Below are 24579 nucleotides of genomic sequence, written 5' to 3'. Positions count from 1 at the left end.
GTACAGTCAATAACACAATATAAAAAATAAAGTCTATAAACAGTGTGTGCAAATGGCTTGAGGAGGTATGGCAATAAATAGGCCATAGTAGCAAAGTAACTACAATTTAGAAGATTAACACTGGAGTGATAGATGAGCAGATGATGGTGTGCAAAAAAGCAATAAAGTAAATAAAAACAATATGGGGATGAGGTAGGTAGATTGGTGGGCTATTTACAGATGGACTATGTACAGCTGCAGCAATTGGTTTGCTGCTCAGATAGCTGATGTTTAAAGTTAGTGAAGGAAATGTAAGTCTCCAGCTTCAGCGATTTTTGCAATTGAGGATGTGATCACAGAGATCCTGGTTGAAGACAGCAGAGGTGTATTTGGAGGGCAGGTTGGTCAGGATGATATCTATGAGGGTGCCCGTGTTTACGGATTTGGAGTTGTACCTGGTAGGTTCATTGATAATTTGTGTGAGATTGAGGGCATCAAGCTTAGATTGGAGGATGGCCGGGGTGTTAAGCATGTCACAGTTTAGGTCACCTAGCATCACGAGCTCTGAAGATAGATGGGGGGGCAATTAATTCACATATGGTGTCCAGGGCACAGCTGGGGGCAGTGGGTGGTCTATAGCAAGCGGAAACGGTGAGAGACTTGTTTCTGGACAGGTGGATTTTTTATTGTAAAAGCTCAAATTGTTTGGGCACAGACCTGGATAGTAAGACAGAACTGCAGGCTATTTCTGCAGTAGATTGCAACTCCACCCCCTTTTGGCAGTTCTATCTGGGAGGAAAATGTTGTAGTTAGGTATGGACATTTCAGGGTTTTTGGTGGTCTTCCTAAGCCATGATTCAGACACGGCTAGGACATCCGGGTTGGCAGAGTGTACTAAAGCAGTGAATAAAACAAACTTAGGGAGGAGGCTTCTAATGTTAACCTTTCTAGCGCAGGGCCTCGACAACATTCCGCTGAAATGTAACTTTCACACATTAACAAGTCCAATACAGCAAATGAAAGATAAACATCTTCCCATCGTGTCTGATTTAAAAATGCTTTACAGCTAAAGCACAACATAGGTCAGGTTAGGTCAGAGTCAAGTCACAAAAACACAGTCATTTTCCAGCCAAAGAGAGGATTCACAAAAAGCAGAAATATAGATCAAATTAATCACTAACCTTTGATGATCTTCATCAGATGACACTCATAGGACAACATGTATGTTTTGTTCGATAATGTGCATATTTATATCCAAAAATCTCAGTTTTTCATTGTTTTTTCATTGGCACGTTACGTGCAGTAATGTTTTGATTCCAAAACATCCGGTAATTTTGCCGAAATACTCACAATAAACATTGATAAAAGATGCAAGTGTTATTCACAGAATAAAATATATATTTATCCTCTATTCAACCGCTGTGTCAGATTTCAAAAACCTTTACGGAAAAAGCATAAACTGAGAACGGCGCTCAGAACCCAAAACAGCCAGAGGAATATCCGCAATTTTGGCGTCAACAGAAGCTAGAAAAAAACACTATAAATATTCACTTACCTTTGATGATCTTCATCAGAAGGCACTCACAGGAATCCCAGTTTGACAATAAATGACAGATTTGTTCCATAAAGTTCCATAAAGCCCATAATTTAGCCACTTGTTGTTAGCGTGTTCAACCCAGTAATCCATCTTCATGAGGTGCCAGCACTTCCTCCAGACAAAAACTCGAAAAGTTCCGTTACAGTCCGTAGAAACAAGTCAAATGATGTATGCAATCAATCTTTAGGATGTTTTTAACATAAATCATCAATAAGGTTCCAACCGGAGAATTTTATTGTCTGAAGAAAAGCATTGGAACGAGAGCAAACTCTGCCAGGAGCGTGCGTCATGAGACTGAGTCTCTCTGCCAGACACTCACTCAAAGAGCTATTATGATCAAAGAGCTATTATGAGCACGAAACTCTGAAGTTACGAAAACTGTTAAGATAATGTCTCTGAATATAACAGACCTGATATAGCAGGCGAAAACCAGAGGAAAATTGATCCGGAATTATTTTAGTTGAGTTTGGAATGACTTCCAATGCAATGCCATTGAAAGATCTAATTTCTCGCCTCCCATATTGCAGTTCCTATGGCTTCCACTAGATGTCAAGTCTTTATACAAGGTTTTTGGCCTAGTTAAAAATAAAAAAGTAGTATTTGTAGTTGTTCCAAGTTGAGCACCAGGGCAAAAGTAGTCTTTTTGCGTGCGTGAACGTGGGCGTGCCCTTCGTTCTTTTCCTTTGCTATTGAACATACTATTCTCCGTCTAAAATATGATAATTTATTTAGATATTAGACAGCCTGAGGATGAATAAAAAACATTGTCTGACTCATTTGGACAAACTTTGCTGGTAACATTTTGGAATCCTTTGTATGCCTTTTGAAGGACTGGATTATTGAATTCAATGATGCCAACGGCGTTTTTGGGATATAGAGTAGGACTTCATCGAACAAAACGACCTTTCATTGTGTAGCTGGGACCATTTGGATTGCAACCAGAGGAAGATCTTCAAAAGTAAGTGATTTATTCCATCGCTGTTTATGATTTTGTTATCGCCAGTGCTGGTTTGAAAGATATGTTGACATGGGGCGCTGTCCTCAGACAATCGAATGCTATGCTTTTGCCGTAAAGCTTTTCTGAAATCTGACAACGCAGTTAGGTTGCCAAGAATCTAAGCTAAAGAATCATGTATGACACTTGTATTTTCATGAATGTTTAATATTACGATTTTGTATTTTGAATTTGGCGCACTCCGATTTCACCGGATGTTGTCGAATTTGATTACGCTAGCGGGATCTTCGAGCTAAGAGGTTTAAATTATGCCATTTTGCCAACGTTTACTGACACCGGCCATATTAAACAGATGTTGAGCATTAGTAAATTTCTATTAGTAAATTCGTCAGTTATTCTGTGCTCTGGCACACTCAGACGAGTGCTCTGAAATTGGAGTAGATAGCCAGAGCGAATTTACAAACACACCCGAAATAACAATGTCCATTGAGACTAACAGTGAATAACCCTGTTACGTACAAATACTGTATGTGCAACCGCAGCATTCAAACGAGGCTGCAATGAAAACGAATGGGACTGTAGCAACTGTGTTGACATCAAAATCAGGGGTGTAAACTATGTTTCAATTCAAGAGTTGATTGACATGGTAATGGCCCGATAGTATTGGAGAAAAGTTTTAAAAAACGGACCCCTGACACTGTACGTTAAATTGTGACGTATTTTGACATAGCGTACAGCATTATGCAACTCATTCTGTGTCATACAGCCTCATTCCACCAGGTGTAGCACTTCTCTCGTAGATTAAAAACAAGGAAAGGACTGGGTAAGGGGTCCTAGTCAAAGCCATCATGACTCCGCGACAGCAGCTGTGAACTTCTGAAGATAATCCTAAAAACCCGATTTAAATTCAAGACAAACCTTGAAAATAGTTTCATTACATACACTCTCTATAAAGTTAGATTTACATTTTAGAGGTGATACGATGGACAGATGGGGTGAAAAAAGTCATTTCCCCAAATGGAATTTCCTTCTTCAATCATGCAGAGACGGGCAGCATGAAGGGCTCATCATTGATTTTGCTGGAAAGGGGAGAAATTGTGCATTACAATGGTTTTCATATTACAGTTGACCTGGAAGTATTACGTTTTTTGGGCAAATGTACAAAAGTGTGTTAGTTGGCAAAGAATGTGGTGAATAAGTAAATACATGTTGGGTAGTTAGTTAAATAGCATATAGGTGGCAAGTTCGATGTATTAGTAGCCAACTAGGGAGATAGCTAACATACCGGTACATACTGCAGTAATGATATGCTATGTGGTTAGTGAGGATAGGGTAGCCAACATAACGTGTAACGTAACTTATATGAAAAGCCATTACTTTATTTACATTGCTCAACATTTTGTTAACATTTGTCATAATAGATTAAAGAAATTAATTTGTATCCAGTCTCGGTCTTCGGCTTCATATTTTCCGCCATTTTCTTCAAATCTGAAAACTTTGTGAAGCCACGCCCACTTTCTGAAGAATTCCATTATGGGCCCTAAAAGTACATAAATAGTGTCCACTGCTTGTATACGTCGTATTTTGGCCAATGTAGTACGACATCAAGGAACTTTTGGCATACTATCTATATCCATACTATGATCAATAAGCATACTACATACTCATACTCATCTGTGGGGAGAGGGGCAATCTTCTTACCAAACCACATGACCTTTGTTTTAGAGGTGTTCAGGATTAAGGGTAGAGAAAGCTTTTTGGACACTAGAAAGCTATGCTGTAGAGCATTTAACTTTTTACGGCTGCAGGGGCATTATTGAGTAGCTTGGATGAAAAGGTGCCCATATCAAACGGCCTGGTCCTCAGTCATATTTGCTAATATTTGCATATTATTGTTAGTATTGGATTGAAAACACTCTGAAGTTTCTAAAACTGTTTGAATGATGTCTGTGAGTATAACAGAACTCATATTGGCAGGCATAATCCTGAGTTGAAATCAAAACAGGAAGTCAGAAATCTGAGCTTGTATGTAATCACCAGAGTCCCCAAAGAAATCCCCTTGAGATATGAATGATGTTGCACTGTCTAGTGCTTCCACTAGATGTCAACCATCAATAGAAATTATAATGAGGCTTCTATGTGGGAGTGAATGAGAGCAGAATATATCTGCTGTCCATCAAGCAGCCATTTTGTAATCCTACTTTTTCCTCATGGTAGTCACTTGCTCACGAAGACAAGAAGGAATACTCTGGTTGGAACTTTATTGAAACTATATGCTAAAAACATCCTAATGATTGATTCTGTACTTAGTTTGAAATGTTTCTTCTACACAACTTTTTAAAGTTTGTCCGATATAACGCTGACCAGAATTAGCGTTTGGATATGTATACCAATCGCTCTAACAAAAGAAGGTATTTGGACATAAATAACGGACATTTTCGAACAAAACAAACATTTATTGTGGACCTGGGATTCCTGGAGTGCTTTCTGATGTAGATCAAAGGTAAGAGAATATTTATCATGTAATTTCTTGTTTATGTTGATGCCATCTTTGCGGCTGTGGTGTTTTTAAATTGAGTTGAATGATGAATTCTGTTGAATGATGTGGCTATGCAAAATCACTTGATGTTTTTGGAACTAGTGATTCTAACGCGCCAATGTAAACTCAGAACTTTATCAAACAAAACATGCATGTATTGTGTAACATGAAGTCCTATGAGTGTCATCTGATAAAGATAATTCAAGGTTAGTGATTAATTTGATCTTTATTTCTGGTTTTTGTGAAGGCTATATTTTGCTGGAAAATGGCCGTGCTTATTGTGGTTTGGTGGAGACCTAACATAATCGTTTGTAGTGCTTTCGCTGAAAAGCCTATTTGAAATCGGACACTTTGGTGGGAATAACAACAAATAGATTTTAAATGATATAAGACACGTATGTTTTAGGAATTGTAATTATGAGATAACCTTCAAGTAGTAAACGAGATATTTTGTCAGGACAAGATGCTAGAATATGCATATAATTGCAGTTTAGGATAGAAAACACTCAAGTTTCCAAAACTGTAAAAATATTGTCTGTGAGTATAACAGAACTGATTTTGCAGGCGAAAGCCTGAGAAAAATCCAATTCGGAAGTGACTCATCTTTTGAAAGCTCTGCGTTCCAATGAGCAGTGAATGGGCTATCAACCAGATTACTTTTTCTCCGTATTCCCCAAGTTGTCTACAGCATTGTGACGTAGTTTTACACATTTATGTTGAAGAATACCCGTAAGCGGCTACATTGCGCAACTGGTCACCTGATGGCTCCCAGAGTGATTCTCGTGTAAAATACAGGTAGCCATTATTCCAATCGGTCCTACTGAAAAACCAATTGTCCCGGTGGATATATCATCGAATAGATATTTGAAAAACACCTTGAGGATAGATTATAAACAATGTTTGCCATGTTTCTGTCGATATTATGGAGCTAATTTAGAATATTTTCCGGTGTTTTTATGACTACAATTTCGGGGCAATTTCTCAGCCAAACGTGAAGAACAAACGGAGCTATTCCACCTACAAAAATAATATTTTTGGAAAAAAGGAACATTGGCTATCTACCTGGGAGTCTCGTGAGTGAAAACATCCGAAGCTCATCAAAGGTAAACAATTTAATTGATTGCTTTTCTGATTTCCGTGACCAAGTTACCTGCTGCTAGCTGGACAAAATGCTATGCTAGGCTATCGATAAACTTACACAAATGCTTGTCTAGCTTTGGCTGTAAAGCATATTTTGAAAATCTGAGATGACAGTGTGATTAACAAAAGGCTAAGCTGTGTCTTAATATATTTCACTTGTGATTTTCATGAATAGGAATATTTTCTAGGAATATTTGTCCGTTGTGTCAGTCGATGATTACGCTCCCGCGTGTGGGAGTCACTAGAGGTTAAAAAGGTCAGAGATAGGCTAGGCGAAGATAGGGGCAGCAACCTTAAAGAAGAAAGGGTCTAAACCATCTGACCCAGATGTGGTCAAGTTTAAGGAGGTCCTTTGGCACCTCGGACTCAGTGACTGTCTGCAGGGAGAAACGTTGTTGTGGGGCAGTGGAAAAAGAGAAGGGGTGGGAGATGAGGAAATTTTGGACGGGCAAGGAGGCATGGCTGAGTGAAATAGGAATCCTGACTTAATGAAGTGGTGATTAAAGAGCTGAGCCATGTGCTTCTTGTCAGTAACAACCACATCAACTTTTAGGACGATGGGCAGCTGTGAGGATGAGGCTTTATTCTCCAGGTCTTTAACCGTTTTCCAGGACTTCTTGGGGTTAGAACCACAGAGAGAGAACTTCCCCTTAAAGTAACTAACTTTGGCCTTCCAGATAGCCTGAGAGCACTTATTTCTCATTTGCCTGAATGAGAGCCAGTCAGCCTGAGTATGTGCCGAGCCTTTCGCCAAATGCAATTCTTGAGGTGGAGTAACTCTGCAAGATCACGGTCGAACCAGGGGCTGAACCCGTTTTCGCTTTATGGGGCGTGTTTGTAAATTAACAATACCACTGAAAATATGAAAAAAGAAAGTCCAAGAGTCTTCGAAAAAGTGGATCAAGCTGATTCTATACCAATTTACAGAGGCCAGGTCATGAAGGATTGCTTGCTCATTAAAGTTTTTTAGCAAGCGTCTGACAAATCAGGACAGGTAGTTTCACTGAGCAGCCATTACGAACACAGGCTGTAAAACAGTGATCACTAAGGTCATTACAGAAAACACCAGACTGATACCTATCAGGATTATTTGTGAGGATAACCTCGAGGAGGGTAGCCTTTTCTGGATGTTTGGAGTCATTCCTTGTGGGATTGGTAATAAAGATTTAGGGAGTCCATTTGCTTTAGGTCAGGTGGTTTAAGCATGTCCCAGTTTAGGTCACCTAGCAGGACAAATTCAGACCTAGTGTAAAGGGCCAGGAGAGAGCTTAGGGTACAGTCGGTAGGGTACAGGCCGGTGCTGATGGAGGATGATAGCACCTAGCAACAGTCAACATAGAGCTATTTGAAAGTGTAATGTTTAAAACCAGTAAATCAAATTGTTTAGGGACAGACAACCAAGCACTGAAGGTGATCCTTGGTAAAGATTGCCTCTACCCCACCTTTTGGGAGATCTTTCTTGACGAAAAAGGTTATAACCAGAAAGGTTGACATCAGTATTCAAAACACTCTTCATTAACCACATCTCAGTAATGACCAGCACATCTGGATTGGAGCTCTGAACCCACACACTTTCAATTGATCCATTTTACGTAATAAGCTTCTCGTGTTAGCGTGCAGAAAACCCAGGCTTTTACGGGAGCAGAAATCAGTGAAGTCAGAATTGGGGCTAGCAACAGATGGCAGAGGGTGTACATGCACATTTCCAGATATCATCAGCAGTAATACAATCAAGGCACAGCAGAGGACAGGGAGAGCTCTGCAGTGTTGATTTATGACATTTGAATGTGCATTAGATGGCAACAAGATCATATTGTACAGCAATTTCATCAGGCAACCTGAATACAAAGCCGGCGAGAGGTGGTTAGAATAGAATGGGAGGCCAAGAGTCCGTGTAACCAATAGAAAGTCAGAGTCCTGAGTGTGGGAACAAACAGTCTGTCCCACGGTTGGGTAAACAAGAAAGTTCATAGTCAACAAGCATGCAGGAGTCATGAGGCAAATAGCCAAATGCACAAAAGAAAATAACGACTTGGTGCTTGCCGTTGGAAGTGTAGAGTCACTCACCCCAACAGGCGGAGAGCTTAGGGTACAAGCCAGGACAGACGGTGGACAGATCGCCAGGTGGAATCCAAGCAGCAGTGCAGCAGGCAACGGGAGTAGGTATCACACTCACTTGGGAGAATCTTTTATTTCTGGAGGAGGATTTATTGTAGAAAATGCCAATGGATGTTCTCTGAACAGCGGAAGAGGGCTTGTGAGACTCCTGCCATTTGTTGGGCTCAAAGGCTTCGACACATCTCACTTCACACATCAGTGCTAATTGAGGTTGTTGGTCAGTTCCTTTCCTAGCAGCTTGGTACTTTGTAGCCTTCTTTATGAAGCTTTATATAACACAATTCCCTAGAGATGATGGTATTTTACTTTTAGCCTTCAGAATTAGGTTCAGACTGAACTTTACTCACTCAGTGTTGTTGTGGATGGTATTTCCAGCTCCCACAGTGTTTCTTCTGCATGTTTTGGTTTGTTAGTCCTTGGTAGTAATAGTCCATTCAGGCAATTTTGTCCAAAATCAAGGTTTTATATATTGAATTGTGATTGGGATTATCATGTTAGTTGTTAGTTGTTATCAGTCCCAACCTTCAGCTCCATTCAACCCCAACCATTTATCTCTTAACCTTTTATGTCTGCAGGGGCAGTATTGAGAAGCTTGGATGAAAAGGTGCCCATTGTAAATGGCCAGCTCCTCAGTCTCAGTTGCTAATATATGCATAATATTATTAGTATTGGATAGAAAACTCTAAAGTTTCCAAAACTGTCACAATATTGTCTGTGAGTATAACAGAACAGATTCTGCAGGCGAAACCCTGTGGAAAATCAAAACAGGAAGTGGCTTCTATTTTGAAAACTCCATGTTCCATAGCCTCCCTTTGCTGGATTTAAAGGGATATGAACCAGATTCATTTTCCTATCGCTTCCTCAAGGTGTCAGTCTTCAGACATAGTTTCAGGCTTTTATTTTGAAAAATGAGCCAGAACGATAACATCGCGTCAAGTGGTCACATGAGTTTTGCTTGCGCAACAGAATTTGGACAGCCATTGTTTTCCCCTCGCCTACTGTGAACATTTTTTGCTATTGATATATTATCGATTATATATTTTAAAACAACCTGAGGATTGATTATAAAAAACGTTTGACATGTTTCTGTGGACATTATGGAAACTATTTGGAATTTTCATCTGCGTTGTAGTGACCGCTCTTTCCTGTGGATTTCTGAACATAACGTGACAAACAAACGGAGGTATTTTGGATATAAAAATCATATTTATGGAACAAACGGAACATGTGTTGTCTAACTGGGAGTCTCGGGAGTGAAAACATCCGAAGATCATAAAAGGTAAATGATTAATTTGATTGCTTTTCTGATTTTTGTGACCGAGCTACCTGATGCTAAGTGTACTTAATGTTTTATCGTGCGATCGATAAACTTACCGAAACGCTTGGATTGCTTTCGCTGTAAAGCATAATTTCAAAATCTGACACGACAGGTGGATTAACAAAAGGCTAAGGTGTGTTTTCCTATATTGCACTTGTGATTTCATGAATATAAATATTTGTAGTAATATTTATTGTATGTAACGCTAATGCTATTCAGCGGTTGTTGATGACACTTATCCCGATATTGGGATTGCAGCCATAACAAGTTAACACCATCCATACTGGAAGTTCTGAAACATTCTATTCTCATTGTTTCTACAGATTGTAAATTAAAAATAAACATTTCTGCTAAAAGTATTATATCAATTGACTATGACTTTTCAGATCGCCCAGCAGTGCTATATGCAGGGTTAGCTTCAGATAAATATTGCAATTCTTCAGCCATTCCTGGACCTGTGACCAAAAACAAACTACACATGGACAGTACCAAAACAAGTGATCTAATGTTTGTGCCTCTTCGCAGCAAAATCTGCAGAGCTGGGAAGGTTGTATCACCCATATAAATAACATTATTTTGGTTGCAAGTGTTTTGTATAATAATTTAAATGTAAAAATACAACATTTTGGATCCGGCGTCGTTTTGCGTAACAGTTCATATAAACCACGTGCCATGGAATCGGTACATAAAAAAATCTCTTCCCAACTATTTTGCAATCTATATGGCAATGCTGTCATTTATTTAGTTCTTAAATGAAACTGGTATACTTTTTTATTTAATCACAATTTTCTTAAACCAATTATGGTATTTAATGAAGGGCCGACAGACAAGTTCCTTACTTTTCCCCCTTCCACCTTCAATTTTTGCGGTAATGATGCAATTAGTTGGTTGTAATTTTGGGTAGAGCAGACATTTCCATGTGTTTTTGTTAGCAGCATGTATGACATAACTCCACCAGTCGTATTTATGATATCGTTGATGAAGATTATACTTTTTTTTAAGTATGTTTTTTTTTTAAATCAATTAGTATATTTGAGTTTAACCATAATATTAGTTATGTCTTTTCTGGTGGATTAAATTCAAATTGCAACCAACTTTCTATGGCTTGTTTTTGACTGGTACTGTACGTTTAAAAACATTAACATGTAGTATGTGTGCAAATATCAGTTAGTCACACATGTCAGTACATACACACAACAACGTTGTGTAATAATTGGCAACATCAAATGGCTTTGTGATGAATAAGCCATTTGATTCGATGATAGATGTAGGTAAAATTGTCTTTCTGCCTTATAATTTCATTTAAAGTACTCAAGTTTTTTTTCCATCATTCTTTATATCATTGATCTTGGCTTCATAATACACTTTCTTCTTTTGTCACTAATTTCTCAATTTGCAGTAAGTCAGCCAATCAGATGTGCAGCCAGACTTATTAGCCACTCATTTTGCCCCATCTCTTTCAAACATAGTTGTTTAATTCCTCATCAAGCCAGGGAGCCTTAACAGTTCTAACAATCAGTTTCTTAACAGGTGCATGTTTATCAAATATTGGAAGAAGCAATTTAATAAATTCATCAAATGCAGCGTCTGGTTGCTCCTTATTAATTAGACCAACAAATATTTTTAACATAAAAAAAGTCACAGCAAAATCTTTTCGCATACATTATTTTAGGCCCAGCTTTTGGAACTTTCCTGGATATAGCCACTTTATTGCCACTTTATTGTGATCACTGCATCCAATGGGTATGGGTACAGCTTTAGAATAAAGTTCTACAGTATTAGTAAACGTGATCAATACATGTGGCTGTTGTTGTTCCTGTAGTATTTGTAAATACCCTGATAAATTGATTAATAACCTGAACCAGATTACAGGCACTGGTTACAGTGAGAAGCTTCCTCTTGAGTGGACAGCTTGATGAAAATCAGTCAATTGCCACGACTTCTACCGAAGTCGGTTCCACTCCATGCTTGGGCAGCGCTCGGCGTCGCCGGTCTTCTAGCCATCATCGATTCACTTTTAATTTTCCATTTGTTTTGTCTTCTCACACACCTGGTTTCAATTTCCCTCATTACATGTTGTGTATTTAACCCTCTATTCCCCCCATGTTTTTGTGCAGAAATGTTTATTGTCAGTGCATGTGCACATTTTATCTGGTGCGTGACGGGTTTTGTACCCATTTGTTGATTGTTCTGGTTTCCGGTGGTTTTATGAATAAAACTGCTCTGTTGATTACCCAGTTTTGCTCTCCTGTGCCTGACTTCCCTGCCGCCAGTTACGCACTCCCTTACATCAATATTCATGTCCAAGGAAATAGACCTTTCTGTTTACATCACACACACTATCAAGCATTTCACACATCTTATTTAGGTACTGACTGTTAGCACATGGTGGCCTATAACAACACACCCGTACAAAAAGCTTTGTGTGTGCCAGGTGAACCTGCAACCACAACACTTCAATAATACTTGACATAAGATCTTCTCTAAGCATTACAGCAACATGGCTCTGAATAGCATTAGCATTCCTGTCTATTCTATAGATGTTAAATACTTGTATTGCTCTATCATCAAATTAATTATCCAAGTGACTCTCAGAAATGACTAATATGAATGTTATCTGATGTTAGCAAGTTATTCATTTTTAAGTCTGCATGTATTAATATGGGCTATTTTCAGACTTTGCCTGGGTAGCTTATCAGAGATAGATAAAATATGGAAAAGAGCAAACAAAACGAAATTAAAAAAAACATACACTACCGTTAAAGTTTGGGGTCACTTAGAAATGTCCTTGCTTTTGATTATCAGCAACCTCCGCTCCTGTGTTCCAATGGCACGTTGTTTTAGCTAATCCAAGTTTATCACTTTAAGTCTTAATAATCATTAGAAAACCCTTTTGCAATTGTTAACAGTTTTCAGCTGTGCTCTGATTAAAGAAGCAATAATACAACTGGCCTTCTTTAGATGAGTTGAGTATCTGTAGCATCAGCATTTGTGGGTTCGATTACAGGCTCAAAATGTCCAGAAAAAAATGAACTTTCTTCTGAAACTCAGTCTATTCTTGTTCTGAGAAATGAAGGCTATTCCATGTGAGAAATGGCCACGAAACTGAAGATCTTGTCCAACAATGTACTACTCCCTTCACAGAACAGTGCAAACTGGCTTAACCAGAATAGAAAGGGGGGTGCACAACTGAGTAAGAGGACAAATACATTAGTGTCTAGTTTGAGAAACAGACCCCTAACAAGTTCTCAACTGGCAGCTTAATTATATACACTGCTCAAAAAAATAAAGGGAACACTAAAATAACACATCCTAGATCTGAATGAATGAAACATTCTTATTAAATACTTTTTTTCTTTATATAGTTGAATATGCTTGACAACAAAATCACAAATTATCAATGGAAATCAAATTTATCAACCCATGGAGGTCTGGATTTGGAGTCACACTCAAAATTAAAGTGGAAAACCACACTACAGGCTGATCCAACTTTGATGTAATGTCCTTAAAACAAGTCAAAATGAGGCTCAGTAGTGTGTATGGCCTCCACGTGCCTGTATGACCTCCCCACAGTGCCTGGGCATGCTCCTGATGAGGCCAACTCCTGGACAGTCTGTGGTGCAACGTGGCGTTGGTGGATGGAGCGAGACATGATGTCCCAGATGTGCTCAATTGGATTCAGGTCTGGGGAACGGACGGGCCAATCCATAGCCTCAATGCCTTCCTCTTGCAGGAACTGCTGACACACTCCAGCCACATGAGGTCTAGCATCGTCTTGCATTAGGAGGAACCCAGGGCCAACCGCACCAGCATATGGTCTCACAAGGGGTCTGAGGATCTCATCTCGGTACCTAATTTCAGTCAGGCTACCTCTGGCGAGCACATGGAGGGCTGTGCGGCTCCCCAAAGAAATGCCACCCCACACCATGACTGACACACCGCCAAACCGGTCATGCTGGAGGATGTTGCAGGCTGCAGAACTTTATCCACGGCCAAATGCCTGCACAGTGTTGGGCTGTAAAGCAGAACCCCCACCTGTGGATGTCGGGCCCCCATACCACCCTAATGGAGTCTGTTTCTGACCATTTGAGCAGACACATGCACATTTATGGCCTGCTGGAGGTCATTTTGCAGGGCTCTGGCAGTGCTCCTCCTGCTCCTCCTTGCACAAAGGCGGAGGTAGCGGTCCTGCTGCTGGGTTGTTGCCCTCCTATGGCCTCCTCCATGTCTCCTGATGTACTGGCCTGTCTCCTGGTAGCGCCTCCATGCTCTGGACACTATGCTGACAGACACAGCAAACCTTCTTGCCACAGCTCGCATTGATGTACCATCCTGGATGAGCTGCACTACCTGAGCCACTTGTGTGGGTTGTAAACTCCGTCTCATGCTACCACTAGAGTGAAAGCACCACCAGCATTCAAAAGTGACCAAAACATCAGCCAGGAAGCATAGCTCTCCTTTATTGGGGGTGTCTTGCTAATTGCCTATAATTTCCACCGGTTGTCTATTCCATTTGCACAACAGCATGTGAAATGTATTGTCAATCAGTGTTGCTTCCTAAGTGGACATTTAATTTCACAGAAGTGTGATTGACTTGGAGTTACATTGTGTTGTTTAAGTGTTCCCTTAATTTTTTTGAGCAGTGTAGTACACGCAAAACACCGGTAGGCTATCAGAAGGAAGTCTATCACTCCATTTCTTCACTGCCATATCCTGTGCACGGCATTTAATTGGAGCCAATTTCCTCCTACAACAGGACAATGACACAACGCACAGCTCCAAACTATGCAATAACTATTTAGGGAAGAAGCAGTCAGCTGGTATTCTGTCTATAATGGAGTGGCCAGCACAGTCACGGGATCTCAACCCTAAGGCTAACCGCGTTGTTCAAGCCCTCAAGAAAACACCAATAGCTTGATAGGCAGCTAGCTAGCTGCTATACCACACAGCTCCTCAGACCAAACCTTGGTCGGCAGGATCACTGGACAGATAGTAGCGGTCCCATCAACTAGTGCCAACGGCGTTGCGGGATCAAAACTCAAAAAGGCAGCTAGCTAGTAACTAAGCTTTTTCAATAAACTTTCAAAACGAGCTCTCCCTTGTTCACGTTCAACAGGAAGTGTTGATAATTGCGTTGTTTGCTCTATAACCTGTTAGTTCATATGCCTTGATACCGTAATATATAGGCCTAATCTGAGATTCCCATATATTGGAAAGCTGGAGCGGTCATCCCCCTCTTCAAAGGTGGAGACACTCTAGACCCAACCTGCTACAGACCTATATCTATCCTACCCTGCCTTTCTAAGGTCTTCGAAAGCCAAGATAACAAACAGATTACTGACCATTTCGAATCGTACCGTACCTTCTCCGCTATGAAATCTGGTTGCACCTCAGCCACGCTCACGGTCCTAAACAATATCATAACCGCCATCGATAAGAGTCATGACTGTGCAGCTGTATTCATCTACCTGGCCAAGGCTTTCAACTCTGGCAATCACCACATTCTTATTGGCAGACTCAACAGCCTTGGTTTCTCAAATGACTGCCTCGCCTGGTTCACCAACTACTCCTCTGATAGAGTTCAGTGTGTCAAATCGGAGGGTCTGCTGTCCGGACCTCTGGCAGTCTCTATGGGGGGGCCACAGGGTTCAGTACCCGGGCCGAATCTCTTCTCTGCATATTTCAATGATGTTGCTCTTGCTGCTGGTGATTCTCAGATACACCTCTACGCAGATGACACAATTCTGTATACTTCGGGCCCTTCTTTGGAAACTGTGTTAACTAATCTCCAGACGAGCTTCAATGCCTTACAACTCTCCTTCTGTGGCCTCCAACTGCTCTTAAATGCAAGTAAAACTAAATGCATGCTCTTCAACCGATCGCTGCCCGCACCTGCCCGCTCGTCCAGCATCACTACTCTGGACAGTTCTGACTTAGGTATATGTAGTTGTCCACATATTCTAGGTGTCTGGTTAGACTAAACTCTCCGTCCAGACTCACATCAAGCATCTCCAATCCAAAATTAAATCTAGAATCGGCTTCCTATTTCACAACAAAGCATCCTTCACTCCATGCTGCCAAACATACTCTTGTAAAACTGACCATCCTACCGATGTTCAACTTTGGCGATGTCATTTACAAAAGAGCCTCCAACACTCTACTCAACAAATTTGATGCAGTCTATCACAGTGCCATCCATTTTCTCACCAAAGCCCCATATACTACCCACCACTACGACCTGTGCGCTCTCGTTGGCTGGTCCTCGCTTCTTACTCATCGCCAAACCCACTGGCTTCAGGTTATCTACAAGTCTCTGCTAGGTAAAGCATACCTTATCTCAGCTCACTGGTCACCATAGCAGCAACCACCCATAGCACGCACTCCAGCAGGTATCTCTCACTGGTCACCCCCAAAGCCAATTCTTCCTTTGGCTGCCTTTCCTTCCCGTTCTCTGCTGCCAATGACTGGAACGAACTGCAGAAATCACTGAAGCTGGAGACTCATATCTCCCTCTCTAGCTTTAAGCACCAGCTGTCAGAGCAGCTCACAGATCACTGCACCTGTACATAGCCCATCTGTAAATAGCCCATCCAACTACCTCACCTCCATACTGTATTCATTTATCTTGTTCATTTGCACCCCAGTATCTCTACTTGCACATTCATCTTCTGCACATTCACCATTCCAGTGTTTAATTGCTATATTGTTACTTTGCCACCATGGCCTATCTATTGCCTTACGTCCCTTATCCTACCTCATTTTCACATGCTGTATATAGACATGTTCTACTGTATGTTTGTTTATTCCATGTGTAACTCTGTTGTTGTATGTGTTGAACTGCTTTGCTTTAACTTGGCCAGGTCGCAGTTGCAAATGTTCTCAAATAGCCTACCTGGTTAAATAACGGTGAAATAAAAAAATTGCTGCCAAAGGAGGGTTAACCAGTTATTAAATCCATGAGTTAACATACTTTTTCCATCCTGCACTGTGAATGTTTATACGGTGTGTTCAATAAAGACATAAACATAAAATTGTTTGTGTTATTACTTTAAGCAGTCTGTGTTTGTCTATTGTTGTGACCTAGATGAAGATCAGATCAAATTTTATGACCAATTTATGCATAAATCCAGGTATTGCCAAAGGGTTCACATACTTTTTCTTGCCACTGTATATTGGGCTACATAGGTTTCTGTCTTTATCAACTATTTTCTCTGGCTCTGAAATATTGTCCTCCGAGTGTCCCCCTCCCTCCCTCTCTCTGTCTGATAGAGATGCGGGGCTGACCTCTACCAAGGTTTAACACCTAAAAGTGTCACTCAGGATTTCACACTGCAGCTCAATGAATCCAAAGGAAACAGAGGGAATAGAGAAAGAGGAGAGGATAGAAGATGGGAGAGAATACCAGAAAGCAAAGATCACCCGACACACACAGACCTGCCATGACTGGGCCATACATTACAGAACAGATGTTAGTTAGAGAGAGAGAGAGAGAAAGAAAGTGAGAGTGCATTTGTGTGTGTGTGCGCATTCGTACTTGAATGTGTGTTTGTGTGTAAAGCTAATGCTTTGGCTCTGCATAAGCTACACATGCTGCACTTCAACCTGAAGACGGCCAGGCATGTTTGAACACTGGAGATGATACTGATACTGTTCATATACCACCTCATTGTCTCTCTGGCACAGAGACAACAAGGTAAACTCATCAAATCTCTATACAGGCAGCCAAGCCACAGACAAACTTACGCAGAAGGACTCATTCATTGGGAGAACTGGAGAACAGCCAACACTGCTGGCAGCACAAATGATAGAAATTAGTGAGAGAGAGGGTGTCAACGAAAGCACAAGGAGAAAGGGATGGAGAGAGGGATCGATTGAGTTTAAATTAGTAATTTGAGTAAAACATTTGTGGATGAGAGTGGATAGCAAAATAGAGAGAAGGATGGAGATCGGTAGTAAGAGCAAGCACAAGAGACACACCTTTTCTCCCTCAGGAGACTGAAAAGATATGGCATGGGTCCCCAGATACTCAAAAAGTTCTATAGCTGCAACATCGAGAGCATCCTGACCAGTTGCATCACCGCCTGGTATGGCAACTGCTAATGTGGGAAAAAGTCCACACATACTCACACACCCTCTTTTCAGACACACACACCACTCTCTTGTCACTACTATCCCTTACAAATCTTCTTCCATTTTGAATGTCTGTATCTCTCCCACAAACCTGTGCGTGCCTTCACCACACACACACACACACATGAAAACTTTTGAGGGTGAGAGGGGAAGATTTCACCCAAATTGACATGGCCCCCTCCCACCCTCCACTCTCCCCATGCTCCCTACCCCAGCAGGGCTAGCTGAGTTTGGGGGCAGATGTCTTAATAAGCTGGGGTAGGGTGGTGGAAGGAGGGGGATACATTGTCCACTGAGCCTCAACATAGTAAATATGACCCCCCACTCACCCCCATTCCTTACCCCTTCGCCTCCCTTCTGCCACTCCCGAGGGCTCTAATTTGGGTCACGGGCTGCAGAATGGCATCTCGGCACTCCTCAAACAGCTACTCAATCAGACATGCAGGGAGAGGAAACCAAACAACCAACACACTCAGTATCTGCTGACACACACCAACTAACAAACAGCTATCGGAGGTAGGAGTGCAGAGGGAGACATTAAATATCACACAATTTAAACAGAGTAGGCATAGCTCCTTCATGGCCCATGTGAAAAATAAACTATACACAGTAACGTTGCATAGAAATAACTCCATGTCAATTTAGCACAGACACTTTTACACAGAAAATATACTAGACTACAAACTTCAGAACAGCCTCAATTTTGATATTTTATTAGGAGCCCCATTAGCTTTTGCAAAAGCAGCAGCTACTTTTCCTGTAGTCCACACAAAATATGAAACATAATACAGAACATCAATGGACAAGAACAGCTCAAGGACAGAACTACATAAACTTTTTTTATAAAGGCACACGTAGCCTACAAATCAATGCATACACAAAAATTGTCTAGGTCAAATAGAGGAGAGGCGTTGTGCCGTGAGGTGTTGCTTTATCTGTTTTTTTAAACCAGGTTTGCTGTTCATTTGAGCAATATGAGATGGAAGGAAGTTCCATGCAATAAGGGCTCTATATAATACTGTACGCTTTCTTGAATTTGTTTTGGATTTGAGGACTGTGAAAAGACCTGATGGCATAAGTATGCGTGTCAGTGCTGCGTGTAAGTTGACTATGCAAACAATTTGGGATTTTCAACACGTTTCTTATAAAAAGAAGGAGCGATGCAGTCAGTCGCTCCTCAACTCTTAGCCAAGAGACCAAAACATGCCGCTCTGTTCTGGGCCAGCTGCAGCTTAACTAGGTCTTTCCTTGCAGCACTGGACCACACGACTGGACAATAAATCAAGATTAGACTAAACTAGAGCCTGCAGAACTTGCTTTTTGGAGTTTTGTGTTAAAAAAGCAGAGCATCTCTATATTATGGCTAGATCTCTCCCCATCTTTACAACCATTGGATCTCTATGTTTTGACCATGACAGTTTAAAATCTAGGGTAATGCAAAGTAATTTAGTCTCCTCAACTTGTTCAACAGCCACACCATTCATTACCAGATTCAGTTGAGGTCTTGATCTTAAGGAATGATTTGTACCAAATACAATGCTCTTACAGTGACTTGCAAAAGTATTCACCCCCCTTGGCATGTTTCCTGTTTTGTTGCCTTACAACCTGCAATTAAAATAGATTTTTGGGGGGGGTTTGTATCATTTGATTTTTACAACATGCCTACCACTTTGAAGACCCTTCAGAGTTAACTTTTGTCTCTTTGTTGCCTCTCTGATTAATGCCCTCCTTGCCTGGTCCATGAGTTTTGTTGGGTGGACCTCTCTTGGCAGGTTTGTTGTAATGCCATATTCTTTATTTTTTTTGAATGAATTAATAGTGCTTCGTGGAATGTTCAAAGGTTTGGATATTTATTCATAACACAACCCTGATCTGTACTTCTCCACAATTTTGTCCCTGACCTGTTTGGAGAGCTCCTTGGTCTTCATGGTGCCGCTTGCTTGGTGATGCCCCTTGTTTAGTGGTGTTGCAGACTCTGGGGCCTTTAAGAACAGGTGTATACATACTGAGATCATGTGACACTTAAATAAAGTCCACCTGTGTGCAATCAAACTAATTATCTGACTTCTGTAGGTAATTGGTTGCACCAGATCTTATTTAGTGGTGTCATAGCAAAGGGGGTGAATACATATGCACACAACCCTTTTCCGCTTTTTATTTTTTTGAATTTTTGGAATAAAACAAATAAAATCTATTTAAATTACAGGTTGTAATGCAACAAAATAGGAAAAACGCCAAGGGGGATGAATACTTTTGCAAGGCACTATAGTTTTAGAGATGTTCAGGACCAGTTTATTACTGGCCACCCATTCCAAAACAGACTGCAACTCTTTGTTAAGGGTTTTAGTGACTTCATTAGCTGTGGTTGTTGATGCATGTATGGTTGAATCATCAACATACATGGACACACATGCTTTGTTTTTTGCCAGTGTCAGGTCATTGGTAAAAATAGAAAAGAGTAGAGGGCCTAGAGAGCTGCACTGCGGTACACCACACTTTACATGTTTGACATTAGAGAAGCTTCCATTAAAGAAAACCCTCCAAGTTCTATTAGATAGCTCTAAATCCACGATATGGCAGAGGTTGAAAAGCCATAACACATATGTTTTTTCAACAACAGGTTATGGTCAATAATATCAAAGGCTGCACTGAAATCTAATAGTACAGCTCCCACAATCTTCTTACTATCAATTTATTTTAACCAATCATCAGTCATTTGTGTCAGTGCAGTACATGTTTAGTGCCCTTCTCTATAAGCATGCTGGAAGTCTATTGTTAACTTCACTAGGGTAGGGGGCAGCATTTGGAATTTTGGATGAAAAGCATGCCCAAATTAAACTGTCTGCTACTCAGTCCCAGAATATAGGATATGCATATAATTAGTAGATTTGGATAGAAAACACTCTCAATCTAAAGTTTCCAAAACTGTTAAAATAATGTATGTGAGTATAACAGAACTGACATGGCAGGCAAAAACCAGAGGAAAATCCAACCAGGAAGTACTACATTTTGAAAGGCTGAAAGGCTTTGGACCCAGTTCACGAGCTTTGTGCCTTCCTCTATGTGTGATCAGTCTTTAGGCATTGTTTCAGGCTTTTACTCTGAAAAATGAGGGAGATACACCACTTTCAAATCATTGACCAGTGGAAATTTCCATTCATCAGCCATGCGCCCTGATTGTGAATTTGCCTTTCTTGTTTCTCCTTTCCTATTGACAAAGCGTTTGTCCAGTTTAAATATTATTGATTATTTATGACAAAAACAACCAGAGGATTGATTTTAAACATCGTTTGGCATGTTTCTACTAACTTTTATTTTACTTTTTAAAAACTTTTCGTCCTGGAATTAGTACATGCGCCTTCTGCATTCGGATTACTGGACAAAACGCACGGACAAAAAGGAGGTGTTTGCTCATAAAGAGGGACATTATAAAACAAAACAAACATTTGTCTAACATGGAGACCTGGGAGTGCCACCAGATGAAGATCAAAGGTATGTGATTAATTTTAATGCTATTTCTGACTTTTATGGAAAATGGCTGTATGCGTTTCTGTGGCTAGCTAACATAATCGCAGTTTGCTTTCGCCATAGTGTTTTTGAAATCTGACACAGCGGTTGCATTAAGGAGAAGTTTATCTATATTTCCATGAAAACACTTGTATAGTTTATCAATGTTTATGATGAGTATTCCTGTCATTTTATGTGGCTCTGCACTTTCACCGGATGTTTGTTTGAGACAACGCATTTCTGACCAATACGCACCAATATAAACTCCAATTTTTGGATAGAAATATGAACTTTACCGAACAAAACATACATGTATGGTGTAACATGAAGTCCTATGAGTGTCATCTGATGAAGATCATCAAAGGTTAGTCATTAATTTTATCTATATTTCTGCTTTTTGTGAATCCTCTCTTTGGCTGGAAAAATGGCTGTGTTTTTCTGTGAATAGGCACTCACCTAACATAATCGTTTGGTTTGCTTCGTCGTAAAGCCTTTTGGAAATCGGACACTGTGGCTGGATTTACAACAAGTGTATCTTTAAAATGGTGTAAAATACATGCATGTTTGAGGAATTTTAATTATGGGATTTCTGTTGTTTCACTGGCTGTTGACAAGGTGGGATGTACCACGTACCCTAGAGAGGTTAATTAGTTTACAGAAAAATAGCATTGTATTTGGTCAAACACAATTTTTTCCCAACAGTTTGCTAAGAGCTGCAGCAAGCTTATAGGTCTGCTGTTAGAACCAGTAAAGGCTGCTTTACCACTTTTGGGTAGCGGAATTACTTTGGCTTCCCTCCAGGCCTAAGGACAAAGACTTTCCTCCAGGCTCAAATAAAAAATATGACAGATATGAGTAACTATAGAGTCAGCTACCATCCTCAGTAGCTTTCCTTCGAAGTTGTCAATGCCAGGAGGTTTGTCATTATTGATAGATAACAATACTTTTTCCACTCTCCCACACTAACTTTACAAAATTCAAACTAGCACTGCTTTTCTTTCATTATTAGTTTTTTTATGCATGAATACAATTGCTCACTGTTCATTGTGGGAATTTTCTGCCTAAGTTTGCCAATTAAATAATCATAAAAATAATTGGCAACATCAAATAGTTTTGTGATGAATAAGCCATCTGATTTGATGAAAGATGGAGTTGAATTTGTCTTTCTGCCCATAATTTCATTTAAAAGTACTTTTTTTTCCATTATTCTTTATATCATTGATCTTGGCTTCATCGGGGCGTGGACTCTACAAGGTGTCAAAAGCATTCCACAGGGATGCTAGCCTATGTTGACTCCAATGCTTCCCAAAGTTGTGTCAAGTTGGCTGGATGTCCTTTGGTTGGTGAACCATTCTTGATACACACAGGATATTGTTGAGCTTGAAAAACCCAGCACCATTGCAGATCTTAACACAAACTGGTGCACCTAGCACCTACTACCACACCTCATTCAAAGGCACTTAAATATTTTGTCAATCTGTCTCAATTGTCTCAAGGCTTACAAATAATTATTTAACCCATCTCCTCCCTTCATCTACACTGATTTGAAGTGGATTTAACAAGTGACATTAATAAGGGATCAAAGCTTTCACATGGTCATTCTATGTCATGGAAAGAGCATGTTCTTAATGTTTTGTGTACTCAGTGTATATCTCTACCTCTCAGTCAGTGAGAATACACTCTACATATGAACAACGTCTGTGGGGGAAAAGCTACAGGAGTGGAACTAAGGATGATCTATATCACTCCTAATAAGCAAGAACCAACATCCCTGCGAGAAAGCAAACATGTTCCATTTAACTGACTCTGCGGGAAAGCAACTATAAAACACTGTTCATACAACAGCACAGGAGAGAGAACAACGACAAAGCGGTCACACACACACACTTCACACAACATTGTAGGCAGGGAGAAGATATCCCACCAGCACACGAAGAAACAAACACACACACACACACACACACACACAACGGACAAGAATGGTGCTAGATACAGCACAACTAACAAACCAATAAGGACAAAAAAAGTACACAACAAGTTTAATTCAAATGACATTTTCCAGATGCAAAAATGACATATTTTACTAAAACAGAGCCAGCTCTTATGTGTATATTAATAAAACCATTAATTCCTACCAGACACAATCAAGCCATTCACCTTCAAAGACTTTAGGACTAGGACAGTGATTAAAACGAGCCTAGTTTACCACATAGACACAACATGATATGAAAGATAAAGAAATCTAAACTCTGATGCACCTTTGACTGCGGATCAGACACTTGAGAAAAAAAACTTGATCTAGGCGTTCTTTACTGTTCAAAACCAACTGACAATGTAAAAACTTTGACAGATGAAGGTGAATGAATAGAATAGCAGATGAATAGCATTGGACAGCAAAATAACATAAGTAAATCCAGCTTACCAGTTGGCATAATGGCTTGACTTTCATTCAGCAAAAATAACAGATGAGTTTAAACCCCTGAAGAGGAGTAAATGGTTCAAAAAGAAAACAACAGTCCAGGAAAGTTTGCATATCCACTAGGAGCAGAGTATTGCAATCGCAGTATTCCCTTCCATGCAGAATTTCCCCACACTTCCTCACATTCTCTGTCAGTCGGATACATTTCCTTCTTCAGGGAGCAAGCATGCCATCCGCTGCTCCCAACAAACACTCATAAACACGCACTCACTCTGGCACCTAACACACACATTAAGGCTTCACTGGTGCAGCAGCTGTTGAACCCTCTTTCTATACTTTATTTCTCTCAGATTGTTTCTCTATAGCTTGCTCTCTCTTCCCCTTCTTTGCTGGCTTGTTGAAGCTATCTTTCACTGGGCTCTCTGTCTCCCTCTTTCAGACGGGCTCACTCTCTCCCTCTCTCTCTGGTGGTGTTTACTCAGTTTGTGTGTATGTCTCTTTGTGTGTCATACTGAAGGACCTCTGCTCTCCCCTGTTACCTCCCCCCTGGGCTTTCCCTTCCACCTGACTCCTCCCCCTCTCTCCCACAGTAAATTACAAGGAGTTGAATTCCACATTAAGTGCCCTCTCTCCCCATGTCCTCTCTTCTCTCTCTCCTTTTATCTTCCTCCTCCCGTTTTTTAAAGTCTGTCATTCTTTTCAAACTCTCTATGTATGGGTGTGTTTGTGTGTGTGACAGCACAGGCATTGAATCCCTGCAGTTAGTCAATAGGTTCACAGAACAGTGCAGCTTACTGGTCAGTAGGCTACCACACAATGCTAGTGAACCCTCTAACTATGAACTATCCAACTAGTGCCCTCCACCCCACCCCAACAG

The 24579-nt window shown here is 40.5% G+C and overlaps 1 protein-coding gene across 1 annotated transcript in view; it reads right to left on the bottom strand.

Annotated features, from left to right (window-relative positions):
* Window positions 1–24207, bottom strand: part of LOC112266748 (pleckstrin homology domain-containing family G member 1) — a 91745-nt gene extending 67538 nt beyond the window's left edge. The window contains exon 1 of the mRNA XM_024444515.2: window positions 23706–24207. Within this exon, the coding sequence (XP_024300283.2) occupies window positions 23706–23715 (10 nt within the window). The 5' untranslated portion in view covers window positions 23716–24207. The remainder of the gene's footprint in view (window positions 1–23705) is intronic.
* Between the last annotated feature and the right edge of the window lie 372 nt (window positions 24208–24579).

The sequence above is a fragment of the Oncorhynchus tshawytscha genome, linkage group LG05, assembly GCF_018296145.1.
Source record: "Oncorhynchus tshawytscha isolate Ot180627B linkage group LG05, Otsh_v2.0, whole genome shotgun sequence".
In the NCBI taxonomy this organism is placed as follows: Eukaryota; Metazoa; Chordata; class Actinopteri; order Salmoniformes; family Salmonidae; genus Oncorhynchus; species Oncorhynchus tshawytscha.
Note: the sequence above shows the minus strand (reverse complement) of the source record. Positions and strands in the feature narration are given on the sequence as shown.